At 54.4% G+C, this 20,153-nt stretch overlaps 2 protein-coding genes across 4 annotated transcripts; one reads left to right on the top strand and one right to left on the bottom strand.

The window, feature by feature from the left end:
• The first annotated feature begins 793 nt into the window (after window positions 1–793).
• POU5F1 (POU class 5 homeobox 1) lies at window positions 794–14,468 on the top strand. 2 transcript variants are annotated; one of them, XM_076003525.1, is made up of 7 exons: window positions 794–979; window positions 6,195–6,326; window positions 6,537–6,569; window positions 12,819–12,939; window positions 13,225–13,355; window positions 13,623–13,781; window positions 13,942–14,468. In XM_076003525.1, exons 1-7 carry the CDS (start codon window positions 851–853, stop codon window positions 14,206–14,208), a joined length of 972 nt encoding a protein of 323 aa, XP_075859640.1. In that variant the 5' UTR covers window positions 794–850; the 3' UTR covers window positions 14,209–14,468. The 2 variants fall into 2 exon arrangements, with proteins under 2 accessions (XP_075859640.1, XP_012596603.2); XM_012741149.3 differs by lacking the exons at window positions 794–979; window positions 6,195–6,326; window positions 6,537–6,569 and adding an exon at window positions 9,762–10,178.
• A 1,290-nt stretch (window positions 14,469–15,758) lies between these two features.
• Window positions 15,759–19,942, bottom strand: TCF19 (transcription factor 19). 2 transcript variants are annotated; one of them, XM_012741152.2, is made up of 4 exons: window positions 19,714–19,942; window positions 18,712–19,280; window positions 16,995–17,523; window positions 15,759–16,503 (listed from the first exon to the last, which is right to left on the bottom strand). In XM_012741152.2, the coding sequence occupies exons 2-4, from the start codon at window positions 18,947–18,949 to the stop codon at window positions 16,263–16,265; spliced, it is 1,008 nt and encodes a 335-aa protein (XP_012596606.2). In that variant the 5' UTR covers window positions 18,950–19,280; window positions 19,714–19,942; the 3' UTR covers window positions 15,759–16,262. The 2 variants fall into 2 exon arrangements, with proteins under 2 accessions (XP_012596606.2, XP_012596607.2); XM_012741153.2 differs by having other exon boundaries at window positions 18,712–19,353.
• Window positions 19,943–20,153: the final 211 nt, after the last annotated feature.

Consider the following 20,153-nt stretch of genomic DNA (forward strand, 5'->3'; position numbering starts at 1 on the left):
GCCGAGGCAGGTAGATTGGTCGAGGTCAGGAGTTCAAAACCAGCCTGAGCAAGAGTGAGACCCTGACTCTACTATAAATAGACAGAAATTAATTGGCCAACTGAAAATATATAGAAAAAATTAGCCGGGCATGGTGGCACATGCCTGTAGTCCCAGCTACTCAGGAGGCTGAGGCAGGAGGATCGCTGAGCCCAGGAGTCTGAGGTTGCTGTGAGCTAGGCTGACACCACGGCACTCACTCTAGCCTGGGCAACAAAGCGAGACTCTGTCTCAAAAAAAAAAAAAAGTAAAATAAAAAGCTATTTTAAAATACCTACTAGATATGTTCTTGGTATTACCGCTAATCCGCTGAGATGGGTGTTACCTTCTCATTTTATGCGTGAGGGATGTGAGGCTCAGTGAGTTAAAACCTTGTCCACAGTGGTATGTCTCAAAAGAATCATCGGAAGTGCTTGATAAAAATACAGATTCTTCTTTTTTTTGAGTCAGAGTCTCACTCTGTTTCCTGGGCTAGAGTGCCGTGGAGTCAGCCTAGCTCACAGCAACCTCAAACTCCTGGGCTCAGCGATCCTCCTGCCTCAGCCTCCCGAGTAGCTGGGACTACAGGCATGTGCCACGATGCCCGGCTAATTTTTTCTATATACTTTTAGTTGGCAAATTGATTTTTTTTTTTTTTTTTTGAGACAGAGTCTCACTCTGTTGCCCAGGCTAGAGTGTGGTGGCATCAGCCTAGCTCACAGCAACCTCAAACTCCTGGGCTCAAGACTTCCTGCTGCCTCAGCCTCCTGAGTAGCTGGGACTACAGGCATGCGCCACCATGCCCGGCTAATTTTTTCCATTTTTGGTAGAAATGACCTCAGAGCTATTTTTGCTCAGAGCTGGTCTCAAACTCCGGAGCTCCAGCAATCCACCTGCCTCGGCCTCCCAGAGTGCTAGGATTACAGGCACGAGCCACCGCGCCAGCCCAACTCCAACCCTTGTGAGTCAGACTCTCCAGGGGAAAGGCCTGGGGCAACAGCCTAGGTGATTCCTAGGCTCTGGAGGGATTGGGCGGTGTTGCGCTGTGCCTTCTCAGCTCTCTCGGGAGCTGGTCTTCTGGAGGGGACTTCTCGGCTGAATGGAGGGGATGAGCAGGAGAGGCAGGGAATTAGCTTTGGCCGGGCAAAGGGGCGGCCCGAGGGGGAAGTCCAGGGGAAGTCCAGACATTGAAGAGCGGTAGGGTGCGTGTGTTGGGAGTAGCCCAGCATTCCCTGAGTGAGAGTCAGAAATCATCTCTGAAATAAAGGGGTGCAGCAGCATGGGAGATGGTTTGAGGCCAGGTGAGAGTTTAACAAAGGGGCTTAGCTGGTCTATAGAGAAGGAGGGAAGGGTGGGTCTTCCCTCAGAGTGGACAGTCTCAGGGAGGCAGTGGGACCAGAACTGCAGGAGTACGGAGATGCTCCCGTGCGTGTCCTCATTCTGGGAGGGTGTGGTGACGGCAGGGAGTGGCAGAGGCGGCAGCCTTCGGGACCCTGTTCAGCTTGCGGAGGAGCTCAGAAGCTATGTTTGAGGACAAAAGGGGGGGCTTTTAAGGAGCAGCAGAATGGTATGGCCAGACATGTGTTTCCGGACAGATCACTGTGATTATATCGAGGAGGATGGATTTTAAGTGGTTAGGACTGGAGGGAGGGAGACAGTTGGAAAGATCCTGGCTATAATCTGAGCAGACCATGGTTAGGGATGTTTTGGTGGGGGTGGAAGAATGTCCAAATCAAGAAATAGGAAGTAGCCGGGCGCTGTGGCTCACGCCTGTAATCCTAGCTCTTGGGAGGCTGAGGCGGGCGGATTGCTCAAGGTCAGGAGTTCAAAACCAGCCTGAGCAAGAGCGAGACCCCGTCTCTACTATAAATAGAAAGAAATTAATTGGCCAACTGATATATATATAAAAAATTAGCCGGGCATGGTGGCACATGCCTGTAGTCCCAGCTACGTGGGAGGCTGAGGCAGGAGGATCGCTTGAGCCCAGGAGTTTGAGGTTGCTGTGAGCTAGGCTGACGCCACGGCACTCACTCTAGCCTGGATAACAAAGCGAGACTCTGTCTCAAAAAAAAAAAAAAAAAAAAAAAAAAAAAGAAATAGGAAGTAAAGACTGAGCAGGGCTTACTGACTGAAACTGGAGGACGCTGGGGGAGGCGGCGCTCTGGGGTAAGCATCCGTGTGAAGCACACTTGCCGGCTGTTTGGGACCATCCAGCTCTGGGACAGAGGGAACTCGAAAGAAGTGTTACACATGGATAACTGCGTCAGTAATCTGTCAGATGAGGAAGTAGAACATATTTGTGTGAATAAAGACAGAAAGAGACGGAAAGACCAAGTAGGCACTAAATATTCTCGATACCCTAAATACGTGAGACATGAGGCCCTCGATATTCATGAGGTCTCAATTTGGCAGGACAGATGCACACTGCATGCCCACCTTCAGGTCGTGTGATCCTTCCACCCACTCACACCCTCTCCCGAGCGTGTTAGCCTAGCCCGGGGCTTTCCTCTTGCTTCTCACGGTGTGTTTTATGTTTATTTAATAAACCCTGTTATCTGAGCATCCTAATGTGGTCTGTGAGCCTTTTTGCTCCATGACCTCTGGGATTGCTTCATGTGCTGCACAGGAGGCTGCCATGACGTCGGCAACTGCCCGCGCCACAGCTGCGTTCTGGCTCGGGTGAGTGGGCGGGGGTGGTGACGCCACCCCTGGGAGCATAGAGTGAGGGGCAGGTTGTTCCATGGCAGGGGCGCTAAGAGGACATGCTCAGCTTTAGACGTGTCCAGTTTGAGGCGATGTGGAACATCAGGTCAAGATGGCCAACAGGTGGATGGATGTACTGACGTGCAGTGCAGGGACATAGAGATTTGGGAGTCGTTATCTTTCACAGCAAGGAGCCCGGATGCTGGCGGGAAATGAGTTTCTCTTCCCAGTGTTCACTCACTGTCCCCTCCCCCACGCCTTCAAAAGCAGCCACACAGCCTCTCCGTGTCACACTGGGTGGTCGTGTCCCAGGCAAGACTCCTGTTAGAGATCGCCTTTCCCATCGTCCCTTCTTCCCTCCGCAACCCGTTCTCTGCACTGCGACTTCATTGCTCTCCCCAGCCCAGCCCTGGGCAAGCCCTTTTTGAAGCCCTTTTTGTCTCAGGCTACCTGGACAACCAGCCCTTCTGGGGCTGCAAGGAGGGCAGGTGGGTCGAGCCCTAGGCACCCTAGTCTCGGGCCAGGGACCTGAGAGGTTGGCAGAAGCTGGTGTTCAGACTAAAGGCCAGAGCACAGCGCCTTGGCATCACCCTAAGGAGCATCATGGCCAGAACAACCAGAGCCAAGGTTGGGGGCTTGGGGTCTCGGGAGGAGCAGGGAAGGGGAGGAGCTGCTCAGCTCAGGCCTGGACTCGAAGCTGTGGTTGCCATTGCTCGCCTAAGACTTGCCTGGCTCTGCATGGGCACAGTGCCGGGCACTCTAGGCACGACCCCGTCCTCACTCACACGCTGATACTTTCTCCTTCTGTCTGGGGGGTTTCACCCTTGGCTCAGAGCCTGTTTTAGGTACCCAGTGGTGCCGAAAGGACTGGATATCAGGTATTGGAAAGGGCAGGACATGAGACCCTGCCCTCTCCTCCAGTCAAGGAGCAAGCCTCTTAGCTATGAGCCATTGTCCTTAAGTCCCCAAGCCTCCTTCAGGTGAAGAAAAACCTTAGCCAGCCAGGAACTGGAAAATAATGGGCATTTTCTCATCATATCCACCTCCCACCCCACTAGTTAAGAAGTTACAGGAACCCTGGAGACCTGGTCAGGGTCCTCAGTAAAATATAATTCCAACCTATACCATTTTTTCATCTAGCAAACATTTGAGGGCCTAGTGAGTGCTGTTACCAACAGTGCACCTTACGGTGGCAGCTACTTAGTTCTGGAACTCTTATTGGTAGGTTTTACATGAACACTGGCATGCATTATCTCATTTAATCTCTACTGGTGGAGTAAGGACTATCAGCTCCAATCCCCAGTGAGGAAAGCAAGGCTTGAAGAGGCTCAGGCACATTCGCCATGGTTGTGTAGCCAGTGGGTGGCAGTTGGATCTGGGATTTAGACCTGATGCTCTGCGGGGCCTTCAGGAGGGCTCCCCGCGGTTGGCCAGGAGGCAGAACTGTTGCATGCTGGGAACATGGAAGGGAGCCACTTGCTGCAGGGGAGGGAGGGAGGGGTGCCACATGACTTGGCCAGGGATGTGCATGCCGGGAAGATATGTCTTGGAGAAGGAGTGAGGGTTTATCAGTCAGAGAAGGGAATTTCAGGCATTTTGGGAGGTGTTGGGAGTGGAGGTGGAGAGGGCTACTGTTTTGCTGTCTTGTAATTTTAGAGTTCTGGGGCTTTGTCATTTCAGAGTCACACACTCTCCAGACCATGGTGGCCTGTGACGTGCTGGGGAACCAGAGCACCAGGGCACACTCCCAATACAACTGTGATGGCCAGGACTTCCTTCTCAGCACACTTGAGTCTTTCACTGCCAGCAAAGGCCGGCCAGAAACAAGCAGCGCTGCAATAGGGGAGGGGGAAAGGAACAATCCTTCCTCACCCAGAGCTGTGCCCTTTCAGGGAATACCTGGAAGCCGGGGTGGGGCGACAGCCCAGCGCAGGCGTGACAGGTGCAGACTGCTTGGCTAGGAACACAGGGCCGCAGCAGCTCCCAGACTCCACTTCATCGCTCGTGTCCTGTGTGAGTGAACGTAGTTCTGCTGCTGACCGCCCCAGCCCTTCTGCCCCCTTCTCTCACACGTGCACGGTCAGCCCGTTCTCCTCCGCTGGGTGTTCGAGTTCTGACCCAGGCTGAGCACCAAAGGCACCCAGGGCAGGGCGCGACAGTCGCCGTGGAATGCAGCGGGAGGGTGCCTGGGTGGTGGCCTGAGGATGCACAGCAGTCTGGCAAGATCCAAGGCGGCAGCTTTGGCTTGGCCTGGGAGGCCGTGAGGTCTCCTTTGCCACCACTCCTCCCTGTCCCACTAGCGCCCTCGGTGAGTGGGATTCCACGTGCCCATCTAGCCTAGTTGAGGATGGGCTGCCCCTGCCCCAACCTGCGGGTCCCTGGGGCCTCAAGCCACCTGCCCACAGGGGGATGGCACTGCTCAGAGCCAGCAGTCCCCCAAGGTCCCTTTAAAATGAGTAGAGGCTCTCCTGTAGGTGGAGTGTCAGGTCGAAATGCCAGGTCTCTGCATGGCCTCAAATGAGCAGCCAGGGGGCCAGGAAAGGTGGAAAGGTGGGGTGCCCAACTGGTCTGACAGTGCCCCACATGTTCTTCAGAGCCTCCCTGAGTAAGCGCTGCCCCCCCCCCATATTCTGTGGGCTTTTGTCGTCTGCGGTGGTCATTGCAGGAGCTGCAGGTGCCTTCCTTTGGAAGGAGTGGAAAAAACGGCAGACGGGCAGGTACGCTCAGGATTGTAGAGCGGAAGCCACCTTAATTATCATCTGGAATCTCTCTGTCTGGGAGGCTGGGGCTGGAGAGAAGAGATGTAGGGAAGAGCAATTTACGGAATATGAAAAGAGGGAGGAGTAGGTTAGGGGTCCTGTTTTGTCTCTAGCCTTTAACCTGGGTTGCCTCCTCCCAACACAGGCATACATTCTCTGTGCCTCTCTGTCTTCCTCCCTCTCCCTCCCCTCCCCTCCCTCTGTTCTTCCCTTCCTATCTGCCTTGCTCTTGTCCATGAGAACTTTTACCTCCTGAAGTATATTTCTTATAAGTACCCAAGCAGTGAAAACAAAATCAAAACTAGCTCCTTGGCCAGGCGCGGTGGCTCAAGTTTATAATCCTACCACTCTGGGAGGCTGAGGTGGGCGGATTGCTCAAGGTCAGAAGTTTGAAACCAGCATGAGCAAGAGCAAGACCCCGTCTCTACTATAAATAGAAAGAAATTAATTGGCCAACTAATATATATAGAAAAAAATTAGCTGGGCATAGTGGCGCATGCCTGTAGTCCCAGCCACTTGGGAGGCTGAGGCAGGAGGATCGCTTGAGCCCAGGAGATTGAGGTTGCTGTGAGCTAGGCTGATGCTACGGCACTCACTCTAGCCTGGGCAACAAAGTGAGACTCTGTCTCAAAAACAAACAAACAAACAAACAAACAAACAAACAAACCTGGCTCCTTTCCAACTTCTCATCTACCTCTTGATCAAACCTGCCAGATTTCCCAGGAAGGCCGCTTGGAGGTGGGCATTGGGCTGCAGGGAGGCCTGCGCCAGCTCTCACCGACACCTCTGCCCGCTCTCCAACCCCATCCCTCTTCACGGGTGGGCAGAGAAGTCTACATTGGCATGGCAAGTGAGGAGGGTTGACGGGAGGGGGTATGGCAGTGGGGCAGCAGTTTTCTGTCAGAGCTGGAAGGAAATTTACAGTTCATTTAGTCCAATTTCTCTTTATTAGATAAGGAAATAGAGGCACAGAAGGGGAGTCAGAGCCAGGGCCCAGAACCTGGTTCTGCTCCTCCCAGCTGCCCCCCTCATGCTCTCACCCCTGTGTCCCTGCAGGCTACAACCAGAGAGCTGACTCCTGTGTTTGAGGTAAGAGTGTCTGGACAGTTTGCAGGTCTGAGGGGAGATGGGAAGGCCCGCTGTGGGGAAGAGGGAGCTGGTCCACAGTGAACAGTAGAATCTGCGTGAATTGAGTTTAAGGGAGATCATCTCCCCAGGGGCCCAAGCCTGAACCCTCTCTCTCCAGCCCCCCATTCCTTCCCTTTCTTCTGCCTTCATCTTGACAGACCTCAGAAGTCAAAATAAGTGATTTCCTTGCCTTTGTCCAGAGCAAGTCTCCCCTGGCCCCCGTCTGAGTTTTCCAATCGGTTTTCAACCCTAGCGAGGGCTGGCTGGGCTGACAGCAGCAGGGCCACAGTGGGGCCCCACACCTGCGTCTCCCACAGTGCTCTGTGAGGGGCCTTGATGTTGCGCTGTCATAAAGGGGTATGTGGAGCATCCCTGAGTCTAGTCCTAAATAGGTTTTGGGAACCTGAAGTTTTTTGGGGACTCTCTAAGAGCAAGAAATGTCAAGGAGCCAATCTGATGACTCCACCTGGCTTCCAGGCCCCTGGCCCCAACAGGGCCAACAGCACTGGGCCAGGCCTGGGAGAGCTGGGCAGGCAGAAGTGAAGCTGCCCACGCCTCAGGCCTAGCAGGAAGGTGGAAAAGGAGAGGGGGCGAGTTTTAGCCTCCCATCAGCCCTCAGCGCCCCAGGAGGGGGCTGGCTGGGGTTTCAGACAAATTCAACTTGCCATTAAGGTTGCCAGTGAGTCAGAGTCCAAGCCTGCAGGAGGCTCGCCAAGGTAGCCAGGGACCCAGGCTCCCACCCTTCTCTGGGTCCCTCTTGGGAATGGCCTCTTACCCAGGGCAGAAACATACCACCTAGAACGACTATCAGTTGTAATCGAAAATCAAAAGGGTGGTGTCGAGTAGGGAGATTGGGAAAGGTATGTTAGGAGCAGCTGGGAAACAGGCAGCAGGCGCTCTCTGGACTGGCTTGGGAAGAGAGGTCTTTGGGAACCCAGAGGGTGACAAGCTGAAGAACTCTGGGGTTGGGATTTCAGCTGAGTCCCCAGCCCACCCCTCCCCCTCCTCTGGGAGGCCGGCTCCTGGGCAGACAGCAGAGAGACGCATGACAAAGGTGCCGCGATGGCTCCGTCTTGGAGGTTGAGGCGATGGCTGGGGAGGAGTCCCTCCTGTTCCAAAGCCTGTCTCTCCTACCCCACCAAGCCCCTTAATCTACCTGCCTTTTTGGCAATTAACAACTGAGAGGTGAACACAGCTCCAACCCCACTGCCTTGTAGATCTTCAAACAGACCTATGGGAAGTATTAAAATATATGCATATAATTAGTTGTCCAAAAAGTCTACGCAGGTGGGTGACGGGTACAGGAAGAGAGGCAGCGTGACAGACTCAGAAGGGGGAAAAGGCTCAAAAGACTCACGGATGCCACCAGGATGAAGATAGCTGGCCCCAGTCTGGAGGGACCCTATGGCACACCCAGCCCTGGGGAGGCGGAGGTGAGCCACGGACCCCAGATGCAGCGCAAGGCAGGGCTGAGCCTGCAACCTTTGGGGGAGAAGACTTACTTAAGGTGACAGAGGTCAGGCTCCCAGCTCAAGATCCCAGCTCAGGGTCCCGGCCTGCCAAGCTACAGGGAGCTCTGGTCCAGAGACTTTCTGGAGTCCCTGATTTACCCTGAACTCCATTACGGCAGGTTTTGGGAGCAGACAGACAAACAGCATCCCTCACAGACAGGCAGTCGTGGGCTATTTGCTTGCAAAAAGAATCAAGCACTAGGCCAGCAGCCTGAGCCCTCAGGACACTCAGGCTAGGCCCAGAGAAACACCCGAGGTGGAGCTTAGGGCAGCCTTCCGACACCCCCTCCCCAGATCGCTCTCTACCTCCTCGCCATCTTTGTGCCAGCCAGCCCCCCTGGACAGAGTGCATCCTTGGGGCTGGGGGGCTGGGGGGCTGGCGAGGCAAGATGCTAGAGTTCCCAGAGGAAGGGGGGCAGGATACCTAGGTCCCCACAGGGGCCCTTGGTGCCTGTCTGAGGCTCAGTCTTTGAGGGGGTGGGGAGAGGGAGTAGCTAGAGCTCCTTTCAGCCTCTCTGAGGAGGATTCTGTGAGGGGATTGGGTCTGGGGGGTTGGGGGGCAGGAAGCTGTCCCCAGGGGAGCCATCCAGGCCCATTCAAGGGTTGAGCACTTGTTTAGGGTTAGAGCTGCCCCCTCTGGGGACCAGGATTGTCCAGCCAAGGCCATTGTCCTGCCCCCTTCCCCCAGTCCCTCCCAGACCTCTTTGAACCTGAAGTCAGATATTTTTTTCTACACCCCCCACTACCCTTTGGTTTCCCAACCCAGGGCCTAGGGCTGGAGGCCGGGGCTGGGGCGGTGGGGGAGGAGAATAGGGCCTGCTCCGTGGTAGAAGTCTGGGTGCCAGAGCAGGGGTAGCTAGGAGACAGATATGCAGGTCCTGGAGCAGGGGGTTGGCGTGAGGGGGTATCAGATCCTCCCGTCTGGACAAAAGTTGGGAGACTCAGGCCTCGTCAGTCCAGACCCTGGTCCCTTGAAGGGGAAGTGGGGGTCATCCCCTGGGTCTGTCAGACAAGTTCTGGAGTCCGATCGAAAGCTGGGGCTGTGGCATGGAGGCCTGGTCTGGCAGTCTGCCCTGGAGACGGGCGCCTGGCACCCGAGGCTGCGGGTTGCGGGTCTGGTCAGTGACTGGTGGGAGCCTCACGGGGCCAGCTGGCCGGTGTGCTATGGCTGTTCGTGAATTGAGGGTTGGCCACAACAGTACCTGGCACAGACACCTTCGATAAATGTTTGAGGGACTGGGAGAGTGGCTGGGCTCCAGAGAGGGGTCACTTGCACAGGTCTCAAGGGCCTGGGGTCCTGAAGCACACAGAGGTGTCTGAGGGCCCCAGGAGCTCTGAGACTTGCAGAGCGTGAGGGAGGGCTGGCGGCCTATTGGGAGTTGAAAGTGACGTCCCCAAGGGGGGCCTGCACCAAGGTCCCGGAGGGGCGCCGTTGAGTCTCCCAACCTTCCCCTTCCACAGACACCACTGCCACCATTAGGTGAATAGTCTTCGCCTCAGTTTCTCCCACCCCCACCGCCCTCCCCTCCACCCATCCAGGGGGCGGGGCCAGAGGTCAAGGCTAGTGGGTGGGATTGGGGAGGGAGAGAGGTGCTGAGCAGTCCCCGGGCGAGCCCTCATTTCACCGGGCCCCCGGCTTGGGGCGCCTTCCTACCCCATGGCGGGACACCTGGCTTCGGATTTTGCCTTCTCGCCCCCGCCAGGCGGTGGAGGCGAGGGGACAGGAGGGCCGGAGCCGGGTTGGGTTGACCCCCGGACCTGGCTAAGCTTCCAAAGCCCTCCGGGAGGGCCAGGAATCGGGCCGGGGGTCGGGCCCGGCTCCGAGGTGTGGGGGGTCCCCGCGTGCCCTCCGCCGTACGAGCTGTGTGGCGGGATGGCGTACTGCGCGCCTCAGGCCGGAGTGGGGCTCGTGCCCCAGGGCGGCCTGGAGACCCCCCAGCCCGAGGGCGAGGCCGCAGCGGGAGTGGAGAGCAGCTCCGAGGGGGCCTCCCCCCAGCCCTGCCCCGCCCCGCCCGCGGCCGGGAAGCCGAAGGAGAAGCTGGAGCCAAGCCCTGAGGAGGTGAGTGAGCCGAGAGGGGACGGGGAGGGGAGGGCCCGGGTGGCAGGGCAGCAAGAGAAAGGAGTGGTCACCTGCAGCTGCCCGGCCTGGGGCCCCGAGAGGAGAAGGCAGGGGAGGCCGCCGGGCACAGGGGTGTGTGGCGACTGCAGGCCGTCCTGGGCGGCAGGGCTGAGGTGAGAACCGGACAGGTGAGGGCAGGGCGGCCTGGGGGAGCTGGAAGCTGGTTCAGAATGGCCCTTGTCAAGTAGGTCCCTCATTTCCTAGGTCTGCCCAGGGCTGGGTCACTCACTGTCAGCCCACACCGGACCCAGTGTGGGGTTTGCTTGAGCCCCTTCTCCCACCCTTAGTCCTTCCTGAAAACCTGACCCTATCAGACCCAGGATCTTGGCCTAGGGTTAAGCATGGCCTGAGGGTAGAAACAGTGCTTATCCCGGAGTTGTTGTTCCTGAAGGTCTAGGGTGTGACTGCTTGCTGATAGGAGCTCCTGTTTGGGTGTGTGCACGTGGGGAGCAGGCTCACCTCAGTCAAGTTTGGGGCCTGCCTTCCCTGGGCTCCTGCCCCAGGCCATGAGCACCCCTCTGGAGAGCTGGCGGGCCGATTCTGATCAGGTTCAGCCTCAGTTCCAGGAGCTGTGCACAAGGAGAAGAGATGTGGGGAAGTTACTCCTGGCAGTTCCCAAATGTGGGGTGCTGAGGGACTGAAGGCTCCAGTCCTGCTGGGGACTGTTAAACATGGCTCTTCCTGGCCTCCGAAGCAATAAGTGTAAGCAATCAGAGATCAAGTACTAAGCCTTGAGACCTCACAGAAGGTGTGAGTGGTTTCAGGCGGGACCGGCAGTCCCGACTCTTCCCAGGAGGTGACTGCTGAGCCTTGAATAATAATGGCTGCCAACTGGGGTCCACTTCCTAAGTGCTTGGCTGGGTGGTCAGTTTATACATCATTATCTCATTACCTGGCACAAAATCTCCTAGGGGGAGGTGTTATTAGCCTATTTCACGGGTCTTAACTGCTAAATGATGAAGCAAAGGTTTGAACTGGGGTTTACCTTGTTCCAAATCCCCAAAATAGGTTTTGGAAAATCCAGGAAGACAGCTGAGGGTATTTATAGGCTCAAGTAATTGGCTGAGCAGAAGTTGGGAATGAATATTGGCCTATTTGAATTGGATGTGATTGATCACCACGATCACCTTTGAAACACTTCCCCTAAGGCTTCCAGGACTACAAAAAGGCCTTGTTTATTATCAAAAGCTGCTGTTCCTCTGTCCCCTTGGCTGCTTCATTGTCATGCCCCAGGGCCCAGACCTTCATCCTCTGCTCTCTCCACCCTTCCTTCCTCTCTTTCACCCTTAAGGCTCAAATAGCATTTAGATGTGAGGTGACTACTGCGTTTTCTGTCTCCTGTGGATGGCTCCCTGAGCTGCTCCGCTCGACACCCCGTTGTGCAAGGCCAAACCCAGTCGTCCTCTGTTCCTTTCTTGTCCTGTCCTAGGAAATATCCTGAACCAAGCCCGTCCTACCTCCAGCCCCAGCCCCCAACGTCTCTGCCAGCATTGCTGCAGTAGCCTTGTGAGCTACACCCTAGCCTCCTCCTTACGGGCTTTGGCCAACACGGCGGCTAGAGTTGTGTGTTAAAAGGCGAGTCAGATCATTTCACTCCACAAACCCTCCAGTGGCTCTGCACTTCACCCTGACTGAACCAAAGTCACTGTGGCCTCTCCATAGGGTCTGCTGGGCTCCCTGAGCACTGTGGGGCACTACCCTGTCCACCCACGCTGGGCTTGCCCCTGGTCTTGTCTCTTGCTCAAATATCACCTTCTGTCCCATTTAAAATTGTTATCCTCCTCCACAATTTCCTTCCCACCTTTACCCTACTGCTGAGTAGCCTGCTTGCTTTTCCCATAGCACTTCGATCATGTTGATGCCAGGGCTTTTGTCCACTTGGTAGCCGCTGGCTTATAGAAGGTGTTCAATACATCTCTTGAATTTAAAAGTGTGAGAATGCTGCTATAGTGCAAAAAAAATGTGGTTAAAATAAGGGATAATCAGATTTAAAAAAATCAAGCACCAGGTACATATAAATTATTTTATTCACACCTCTTATGACACCTGCTACTTGTGTACTGTGCTCGTGTATATGCAGGCCGTGTCACAGTTTCTGAGACCCCCCAAAGCAAGCTGGGGAGAGTGTGTTGAATTTGGCATCAGAGAGACATAGTGCTCTTTATTTCTGTAGTCTCAAAACGTCCTCAGACTGGGGGTGATACTTGAGTTAAAAAAGACTTTTGTGAGTATTAAATGAGCTAGCCAGGTGGGAGCTTCTAACCTAACCATCATAACCTGACAGGTGTTTTCACTGCGGCCGGGGCCTACCATCCCATGCATTTGAGGTGCTCTGCATCAGCTGGATGTACCCGTTTCTAGGGGAAGAGAAGCCCCTAGTCATAGGCACGAGTCAGGGAACAGTGAATGGGTGTAGATAGGTTATTTCCAGATGTGACGTGGGCAGCTTGGGAGGCAGGGATAGTCCCACAGACCATTCCTTGAGGCCACAGTCAGGTTCTTGGACCCCACGTGGAAAAAGGAGGTAGATAAAGTGGTGTGTTTATGTTCTTACAAGTCTTTTGCCTTTTTAAAATGCAGTCCCCGGATGTCAAAGCTCTGCAGAAAGAACTCGAGCAGTTTGCCAAGGTCCTGAAGCAGAAGAGGATCACCCTGGGGTACACCCAGGCCGACGTGGGGCTCACCCTGGGGGTTCTCTTTGGTGGGTCCCGCAGCACATTCTGACCCATGGGGACCACATCTCCCCTGGGAGGAATAGTCCTGAACTTGGGCCTTTCCTTCCGCCCAATGGAGTGGGGGGCAGGCTCCACCCCCTCCCACGAAGAGGGAGGGGAGGAGACAGTTGGGCCTTGAGCTCCCGCTGGGGTGAGGTAGGACCCAGAGTGGGATCCCATAAGCACAGGAGGAGGTGGGTGGCCTGGGTCTTGGAGTCCCAGGGCCCAGTGTTCCACCTCATGTTGCTTCTCTTTCAATTGGCCTCCTCTAGGGAAGGTGTTCAGCCAAACCACCATCTGCCGTTTTGAGGCTCTGCAGCTCAGTTTCAAGAACATGTGTAAGCTGCGGCCCCTGCTGCAGAAGTGGGTGGAGGAAGCTGACAACAATGAAAATCTTCAGGAGGTGAGGGTGGAGGGATGCGCCGGGGCCTGCGCTGTCTCGGCCAGCTTCCATTGCTTCCATCCCTGGCTTGTAGCTCTCCCTCTTGGGGCAGTAGTTCTCCATGGGATGGAGTGTAATTCCTCAGTTCTGGGAAGGGTCCAGAGCCACCCTTGGAGGACCCTCCTTTTTCATATCACCTTGCTCTGGTGACATCTAGTCACTGCCCCATGTTGCCATTGCTCAGCAGGTCCAAAGCCTGCCCTTGTCTTCTGTTCCTCATCTGCTCAGATATGCAAAGCAGAGACCCTAGTGCAGGCCCGAAAGAGAAAGAGAACGAGTATCGAGAACCGAGTGAGAGGCAACCTGGAGAACTTGTTCCTGCAGTGCCCAAAACCCACCCTGCAGCAGATCAGCCACATCGCCCAGCAGCTTGGGCTTGAGAAGGATGTGAGTGCCCATTTCCTGCCGTCCTCCATCTCCTCCTCCCTTTCCCTAGCTCTGGCTCCTCCAGCCACTGTGGGCTGTGGGCAAAATGACTAAGCAGAGCCAGACCCACCCTTCAGAGCTTACGGTCTAACGCTTCTTTCCCTTATGTCGTCCATCGCAGGTGGTCCGAGTGTGGTTCTGTAACCGGCGCCAGAAGGGCAAGCGATCCAGCGGTGACTATTCACAACGGGAGGAGTTGGAGGCTGCCGGGTCTCCTTTCTCAGGGGGCCCAGTGTCCTTTCCCCTGGCCCCTGGGCCCCGTTTCGGTACCCCAGGCTATGGGAGCCCTCACTTTACCACCCTGTACTCCTCGGTCCCTTTCCCTGAGGGGGAAGCCTTTCCCTCTGTGTCTGTCACCACTCTGGGCTCTCCCATGCATTCAAACTGAGGTGCCTGCCCTTCTAGGAATGGGGGGGCCGGGCAAGGGAAGGAGCTCAGGAAGGGAGAACCTGGAGTTTGTATCAGGGCTTTTGGGATTACGTTCTTCAATCACAAAGGAAGGAATTGAGAACACAAGGGGTGGGGCAGGGAGTTTGGGGGAGCTGGTTGGAAGGAGGATGAAGTTCAATGATGCTCTTGATTTTAATCCCCACATCACTCATCACTTTGTTCTTAAATAAAGAAGCCTGGGACACAGTAGATAGATAATTTTGCCTTGGTTTATCCTCCTTTAGTTATTGAGGGGTGGGGATGGGGATATCCAGTGATACCTAACTGCTCTCATACCCAAGTGACCCTGAAACCAAGGTGCCATTTGAACTGCTTGAGGTCCCACAATGTCAGAGGGAGAGCTGGGATTAGAACCAGGTTTCTTTCTTAGAGGGCCCTTATAGGCTAGTTCTTGGGAGCCTCTGTCAGGGGGTTTGAACACCATACTCCTGCCCACAGATAGTCACCATTTAGCCTATTACCCACTTAAGAGCTGCTTCTTTCCCCACTGTACTCTGGCAGCCCTCAGTGGCTTTATACTAAGAAATCAAGGGCTGGGCGCAGTGGCTCACGCCTGTAGTCCCAGCTACTCGGAAGGCTGAGGCAGGAGGATTGCTTGAGCCCAGGAGTTTGAGGTTGCTGTGAGCTAGGCTGACGCCACAGCACTCTAGCCAGGGTAACGGAGTAAATTCTGTCAAAAAAAAAATCAAGTCTTCAGATACTATTTCTGTTGCATATCACCCCAATCAGAAACTCTACTTTGTGCTTTCTTGGTACCAGCGTCCATTTGGCTTCCACTTAAGGTTTTAGCATATTATGTCCCTAAGTGACACACCAGATATGCAGGTTTTATTCCTGTTTCTGCTACTAGCTCATTAGGGGCCTTTGCTCGGGAGCTGTTTCCTTGATGTGAAAGAAAACTTTATTTGGTAAATCAAGGTTGGAGGGGATAGAGCAGGTCAAGATAAGGCTTTCCAAATAAGAACCATAGAGATGATGGTGCTTTGATAATATCGGCTTGGTGTAAGGCTCACGGCAACAAATCACATGTACCATACCTGGGTTATACATGGACCAGGCCAACATCTGTTGGAGCTAAATGATAAGGTTTTTCTATTTACCTGATGGTACTGGTGAAGCCCCTAAAGGTTGTAAAATCCCTGTGAATCTGACCAAATCTGTTACTTTATGTTAATGGCAGTGGATCTATCTTCACTTAAACTTAGAAATCTTATTTATTTTTTCCTGCCTCTTACCTCCAGCTCATCCCATATATTTATACTTTTCCAATGAGCAGGTTTGTATTTCTCTACTCATCTCTCCTCCCTTTCCCCAGAGATCCTTTTTCTTTTTTTTTGGTTTGGTCAAGTGAGGCAGTGGGAGGGGAGAAGGAGCAAAGGACTTCCCCAAAGATTCTGAATTAGTTCTCCACATTTTGCCAAATGCCATTCTCCCAAGAATTGGGAAGCAAGGAATATCAGACCCACAAGAAGAGTAAATACTCAGGAGTGAATGGAACTGCTTGTTCTTTACTTGGAAATAGATGCAAGGCTCTGAAAAGCAGGTCACTATGATCTGGTCAGCAGAGGACTAGCCACAGTGCAAAGCTGTTTTAGGTCTGGGCCCCTAGTTTTCCCAGAAGGCCTCAGGAAATGCCATTTAAGCACATTAAGAACTCCTTACATCAGTTGCAGGTATGGCTTCTGCAATTGATATGTGCTCTGACCACAGATATTGTGTCCATGGCAACAAGGCCTTACAGCTCGTAACAGTGGGTATTTGCAGCTCACTGGCAACTTCTTAGAGGCAGCAATATCTTTGGCAAGAAACCATCTTCTGTCACCTTGGCCATGTATCCAATGCAATCAGTATCCAAAGCAATCCACCCTTATTCCCTGTAGCCATTCCCTCCTGGGGAGGGAAGGGAAGAACGGGAAGCATTTGTCAGGTCCATTTGCACTCCACTGTCCACCCGCAGCATGGAGTTGTCTTCTGGGGCCTTGGTGCTAGACCTTAGGTCTGGATGCTTGTACGGCACCCTGGGCATTGGAAGTCAGCCTCCCTGGCAGCCTGGATGCTGCAGCCAACACAGGCTACATGGAACCAGACGTCACAACCATCACACTGAACCCAGGCCACTGTCTCTTCTTGGGGCAGGCAGCAACAAGGAGCTGCGCAGGACTCCCCGCCCCCACCTGCAGGGGGAGCCATGGGGGTGCTGACTGGGTGCTTCCGAGGACGGCCACGCCGACTTCTGAAAGAAGTGACAGAAACATCAACGTCTCAGAACCTGTAGAAGAAGGCCTAGAACTTTACCCTGGATAACCATAGGAGGAACCCAGATCGACTCAGTGGACTAATGTGAGCCTGAAATCTATCCTTAAAAACATATAGGGTGGGCCTAGAAACTAGTCTTCCCTTGGTCTGGGGTATGAGTCTCCCTTTGGGTGTGAAACTAGTCACTGAAAACCTGCAGTGTCAGCTGCAAGTTTCCCACCCCGAGGAATGTAAAAGTTACCTCTGCTGACCTGTCCCCACCCCACCTAACTCATTTCCTCCTATCTATGCTGTCTATCCTGTCAGAGCTAACCCAGGTCTTGCCATTCTAGCATCTCTTCTGCCTCTGACCACCTCCCACACCCAAATCTCAAGTAGAGGGCCATCCTCCCAGCCTGGGGAAATAAAAGAAATCAAAGGGCAGTGAGATACTGAGAGAAAGGGGACAAGTAAGGGCTCTCCACTTACACACTGGGTGTCAGTGGGGCTTTCTCTACACGGAGTTTCTTCCTGGGTTCCATAAGGACTGGTGGGTGGCTGTCAGGATCCTCACTCTCGTCATCCAGTTCTGCCAACACTCGGTGAACAGATTTCCTGCGATTTCGTGGGGGAGGGGCAGGAGGGGTGGTAACAGACAGGCTCTTTGGCCCACCCCCACTCCGGGAGAAGGTGAGGGGCTGGGGCTGGAGCTTGCTGAGGCTGCCGATAGAGGTGAGGATCAGTGTGGCCTTGGGGGCAGGGCAGAGGGCGCTGAGAGGCCTCTGTGGAGCGCCCTGGGAGGGCAGCACGGGCTGGAACCCAGCCCCAGCTTCTGCTCTAGACCGTGGGATGGTAATGGCAGCAAAGTCTTGAGGTTTGACTCGGACTTGCTGGAACATGAAGTAGAACTCCGAGGGGCTGGTTCCTGGGGGCTCTTCAGGGCCAAAGGTCAGGAGGTCCCCATCGCTCAACTCCAGCCTGTGACCTCTTGGGAGTCGGACATTATTGACCAAAGTCCCTGTTGATGGTGGGGCACCAGATACAGAAAAAGACAAAAACAGAAATGTCCAGAGTCAGGAGTGGAGAAATCTGACTCTGTTTGATTTCTGGGGAACATGGGGAAGAACATGACATTCTCATCAAATTCTCCCTCACATTCTAAGCCCCTCAGCAGATAATAGATACCAGGTAATAAGCTTATTGTCTACTGGGAACAAGTTTATTTTTCCTATGCTTTCCTACAAAGGACACCTCCCTCACTCTCCTGAGGTCCAATCCTCAGTCATGCGCTCTCTTGCCCAACTCCAGCTCTGAACAGTGCAGTGGTTCAAATCCTAGCTCTACAACCTTACCAGCTATGTGATCCTGGACAAATTTCCTATCCTCTATGTGCCTCATTTTCCTTGACTGTAAAATGAGGGTGATATTAATGCCACCTACATTCAATGCACTTAAAACAGTGCCTGGCTTATAATAGTAAGCACTAAATGAATGTTGGCTAACTATAGTCTAATCATCTCCCCCCCCCCCCCCCAAAGCTGACTCTACCAAGAGGCTTTGCCAGGGGCCAGTGGCAGAACTCAAATGTGAATCCAGGCCTTCAGAGGCTGACTACCCCAAGTCAGGGAGAAAGACACATGCCCAGATCATTAAAACATAATTCAACATATAACTGCCCTAACCCAGAAACAGTGCCTCAGCAAAGCTGGAAACTGAATCAAGTCTGAACTTGGCCCCCAATGGCTCCAGAACATTCCCACTGTGACACTTCTTTGATGATGCTCCAGGCCGGGTATGAGCTACACAGGACCAACAAGGATCACTCCTGCAGATAGCTTCTGACATTGCACCCTTCTGGTGGGAAGACGGAGGTCTAGACCAGGGGTCCTCAAACTGTTTAAACGGGGCCAGTTCACTGTCCCTCAGACCATCGGAGAGTGCGCACTGTTGGGCCCAGGATGAGTTGGCTGCTAAGCAGGACAGGCAGCTGCGGCAAAAACACCCAGTGGGCCAGATAAATGTCCTAGGCAGGTGGCATGTGGCCTGAGGGCCGTAGTTTGAGGACGCCTGGTCTAGACCATGACCATCCATTCAACCTTATGCGGAGTTTAGGAAGCAGGTGGCAAGGTCCTTGTGGAGCCCCTTACTCATTCCATCTAGGAACTTTTGACTGCCCAGGGGCAAAGCTGCACTGCTCACTGCTCACCTTGGCTGCTATGGTCCTCCAGACTGACCCTCCAGTCATCACCCTGGGGCTCAGCATGCAGCTCAGCATGGATCCCAGAGATGAAGCCAGGCTCCTGCTGGGGCCGCAGGGCCACATCACACAGGTCAGCCCTGTGGCCCAACCGATAGGTGCAGCCAGTGCCGGTGGGGGGGTGGAAGGTGTAGAGATCACCGCCTCTGCCGCCCCCTATGCGCAGCAGCTGGAAGCAGGGCAGCATGGGCAGTGCCCCCTCTGCACCACCTCTTCCACTTCAGGCATCTATCACCTTTCCCACTCTTGGGCCATCCACTGTTGGCTTATGTTTTCTTTCCAGTCTGATGCAGACTTGAGCTGTGCGGTGTGCAATTTCAATTTTGACCACACTACCTGAGTAGTGCAAATTCAGATGGCAAGCAGCATAGGCGCTCAGTGCAAAATTGGTTGTTAAGCAGACTTGCAAGGGAAAAATTCCAGGAAGGTCTTGATGTAATGCAAAGACAGGAACACATCCTATAGCATCTCTGCAGAACTGGGTCCTCAGGCCGCAAAATGTTCGGGAAACCTCCGATCTGTGCAAGATAACGACACATTAAGCAGCTTCCGGGGAAATAAAAATTGGAGGTGTGCGTGTGTAGGGGGGTCCTGTAATACAAACATATAACGTACAATAAGAACTTATCACTCCGTGTAATTTGGAGAAGAGCAGCTACTTCCTGTCAAACTTGCGTACCCAAATAATGGACCCCTCCTGCTGGCCCGCGCCCCCTTTTCTGGCCCATCCTTCACTCATAACTAGTTAGTTTGAACCCCAGAGGGAAATTAATCCACTGTCATCCTCCAAAAGGCAGTACAAACGAGGCCTTATGTACTCCAACAGAGCGGATCTAAACCCCTGCTTCCCGGCCTCTCAGGGTGGGATAAAAACAGAGGAAGGAGCCCCCGCGATCATGGAAGGCAGACCCGGCCTTTTCCCTCCCAGCCCCAGGCCAGTTTCGGATCTACCTGCGCGGTGCAGTCTCCAAGTGGTCTCTTCCGGCGGTGCCAGGCCGTGCGGCGGCCCGGGACCTCTAGGGCTCCTCTGCCGGAGCCGGCGCCCCCGCAGCTGTTTGACAGCCGAGAAGCCGGGGCTGGGAGGGGCGCGGCCCCGGCGCGCGCGCAGCGCCGACCCCTCCTTCGGAATTCCCGGGTCCGAACTTCGCGCCGAGCGAGCCCGTCCCCATCCCGTTCCTGATTGGCCAGCTCATTTGTTCTCCTCCGCGCCATTGGACAGCGCGCTGGGAGGGTCGCTAATTTCCCGCCTTCTGCTTTTTCTGATTAGTTCACAAGTTTTCCCGGGTTCCCGGAGTGGGGAGGAGCGGCCAGAGCGCGGAGTCGCCCGGACGCATCAATTGGACCCGGCTGTAGACGCCACTGCGCCTGCGTGCACCTTTGCTCCTCCTCCT

Source organism: Microcebus murinus, chromosome 5, assembly GCF_040939455.1.
Source record: "Microcebus murinus isolate Inina chromosome 5, M.murinus_Inina_mat1.0, whole genome shotgun sequence".
Lineage (NCBI taxonomy): Eukaryota > Metazoa > Chordata > Mammalia > Primates > Cheirogaleidae > Microcebus > Microcebus murinus.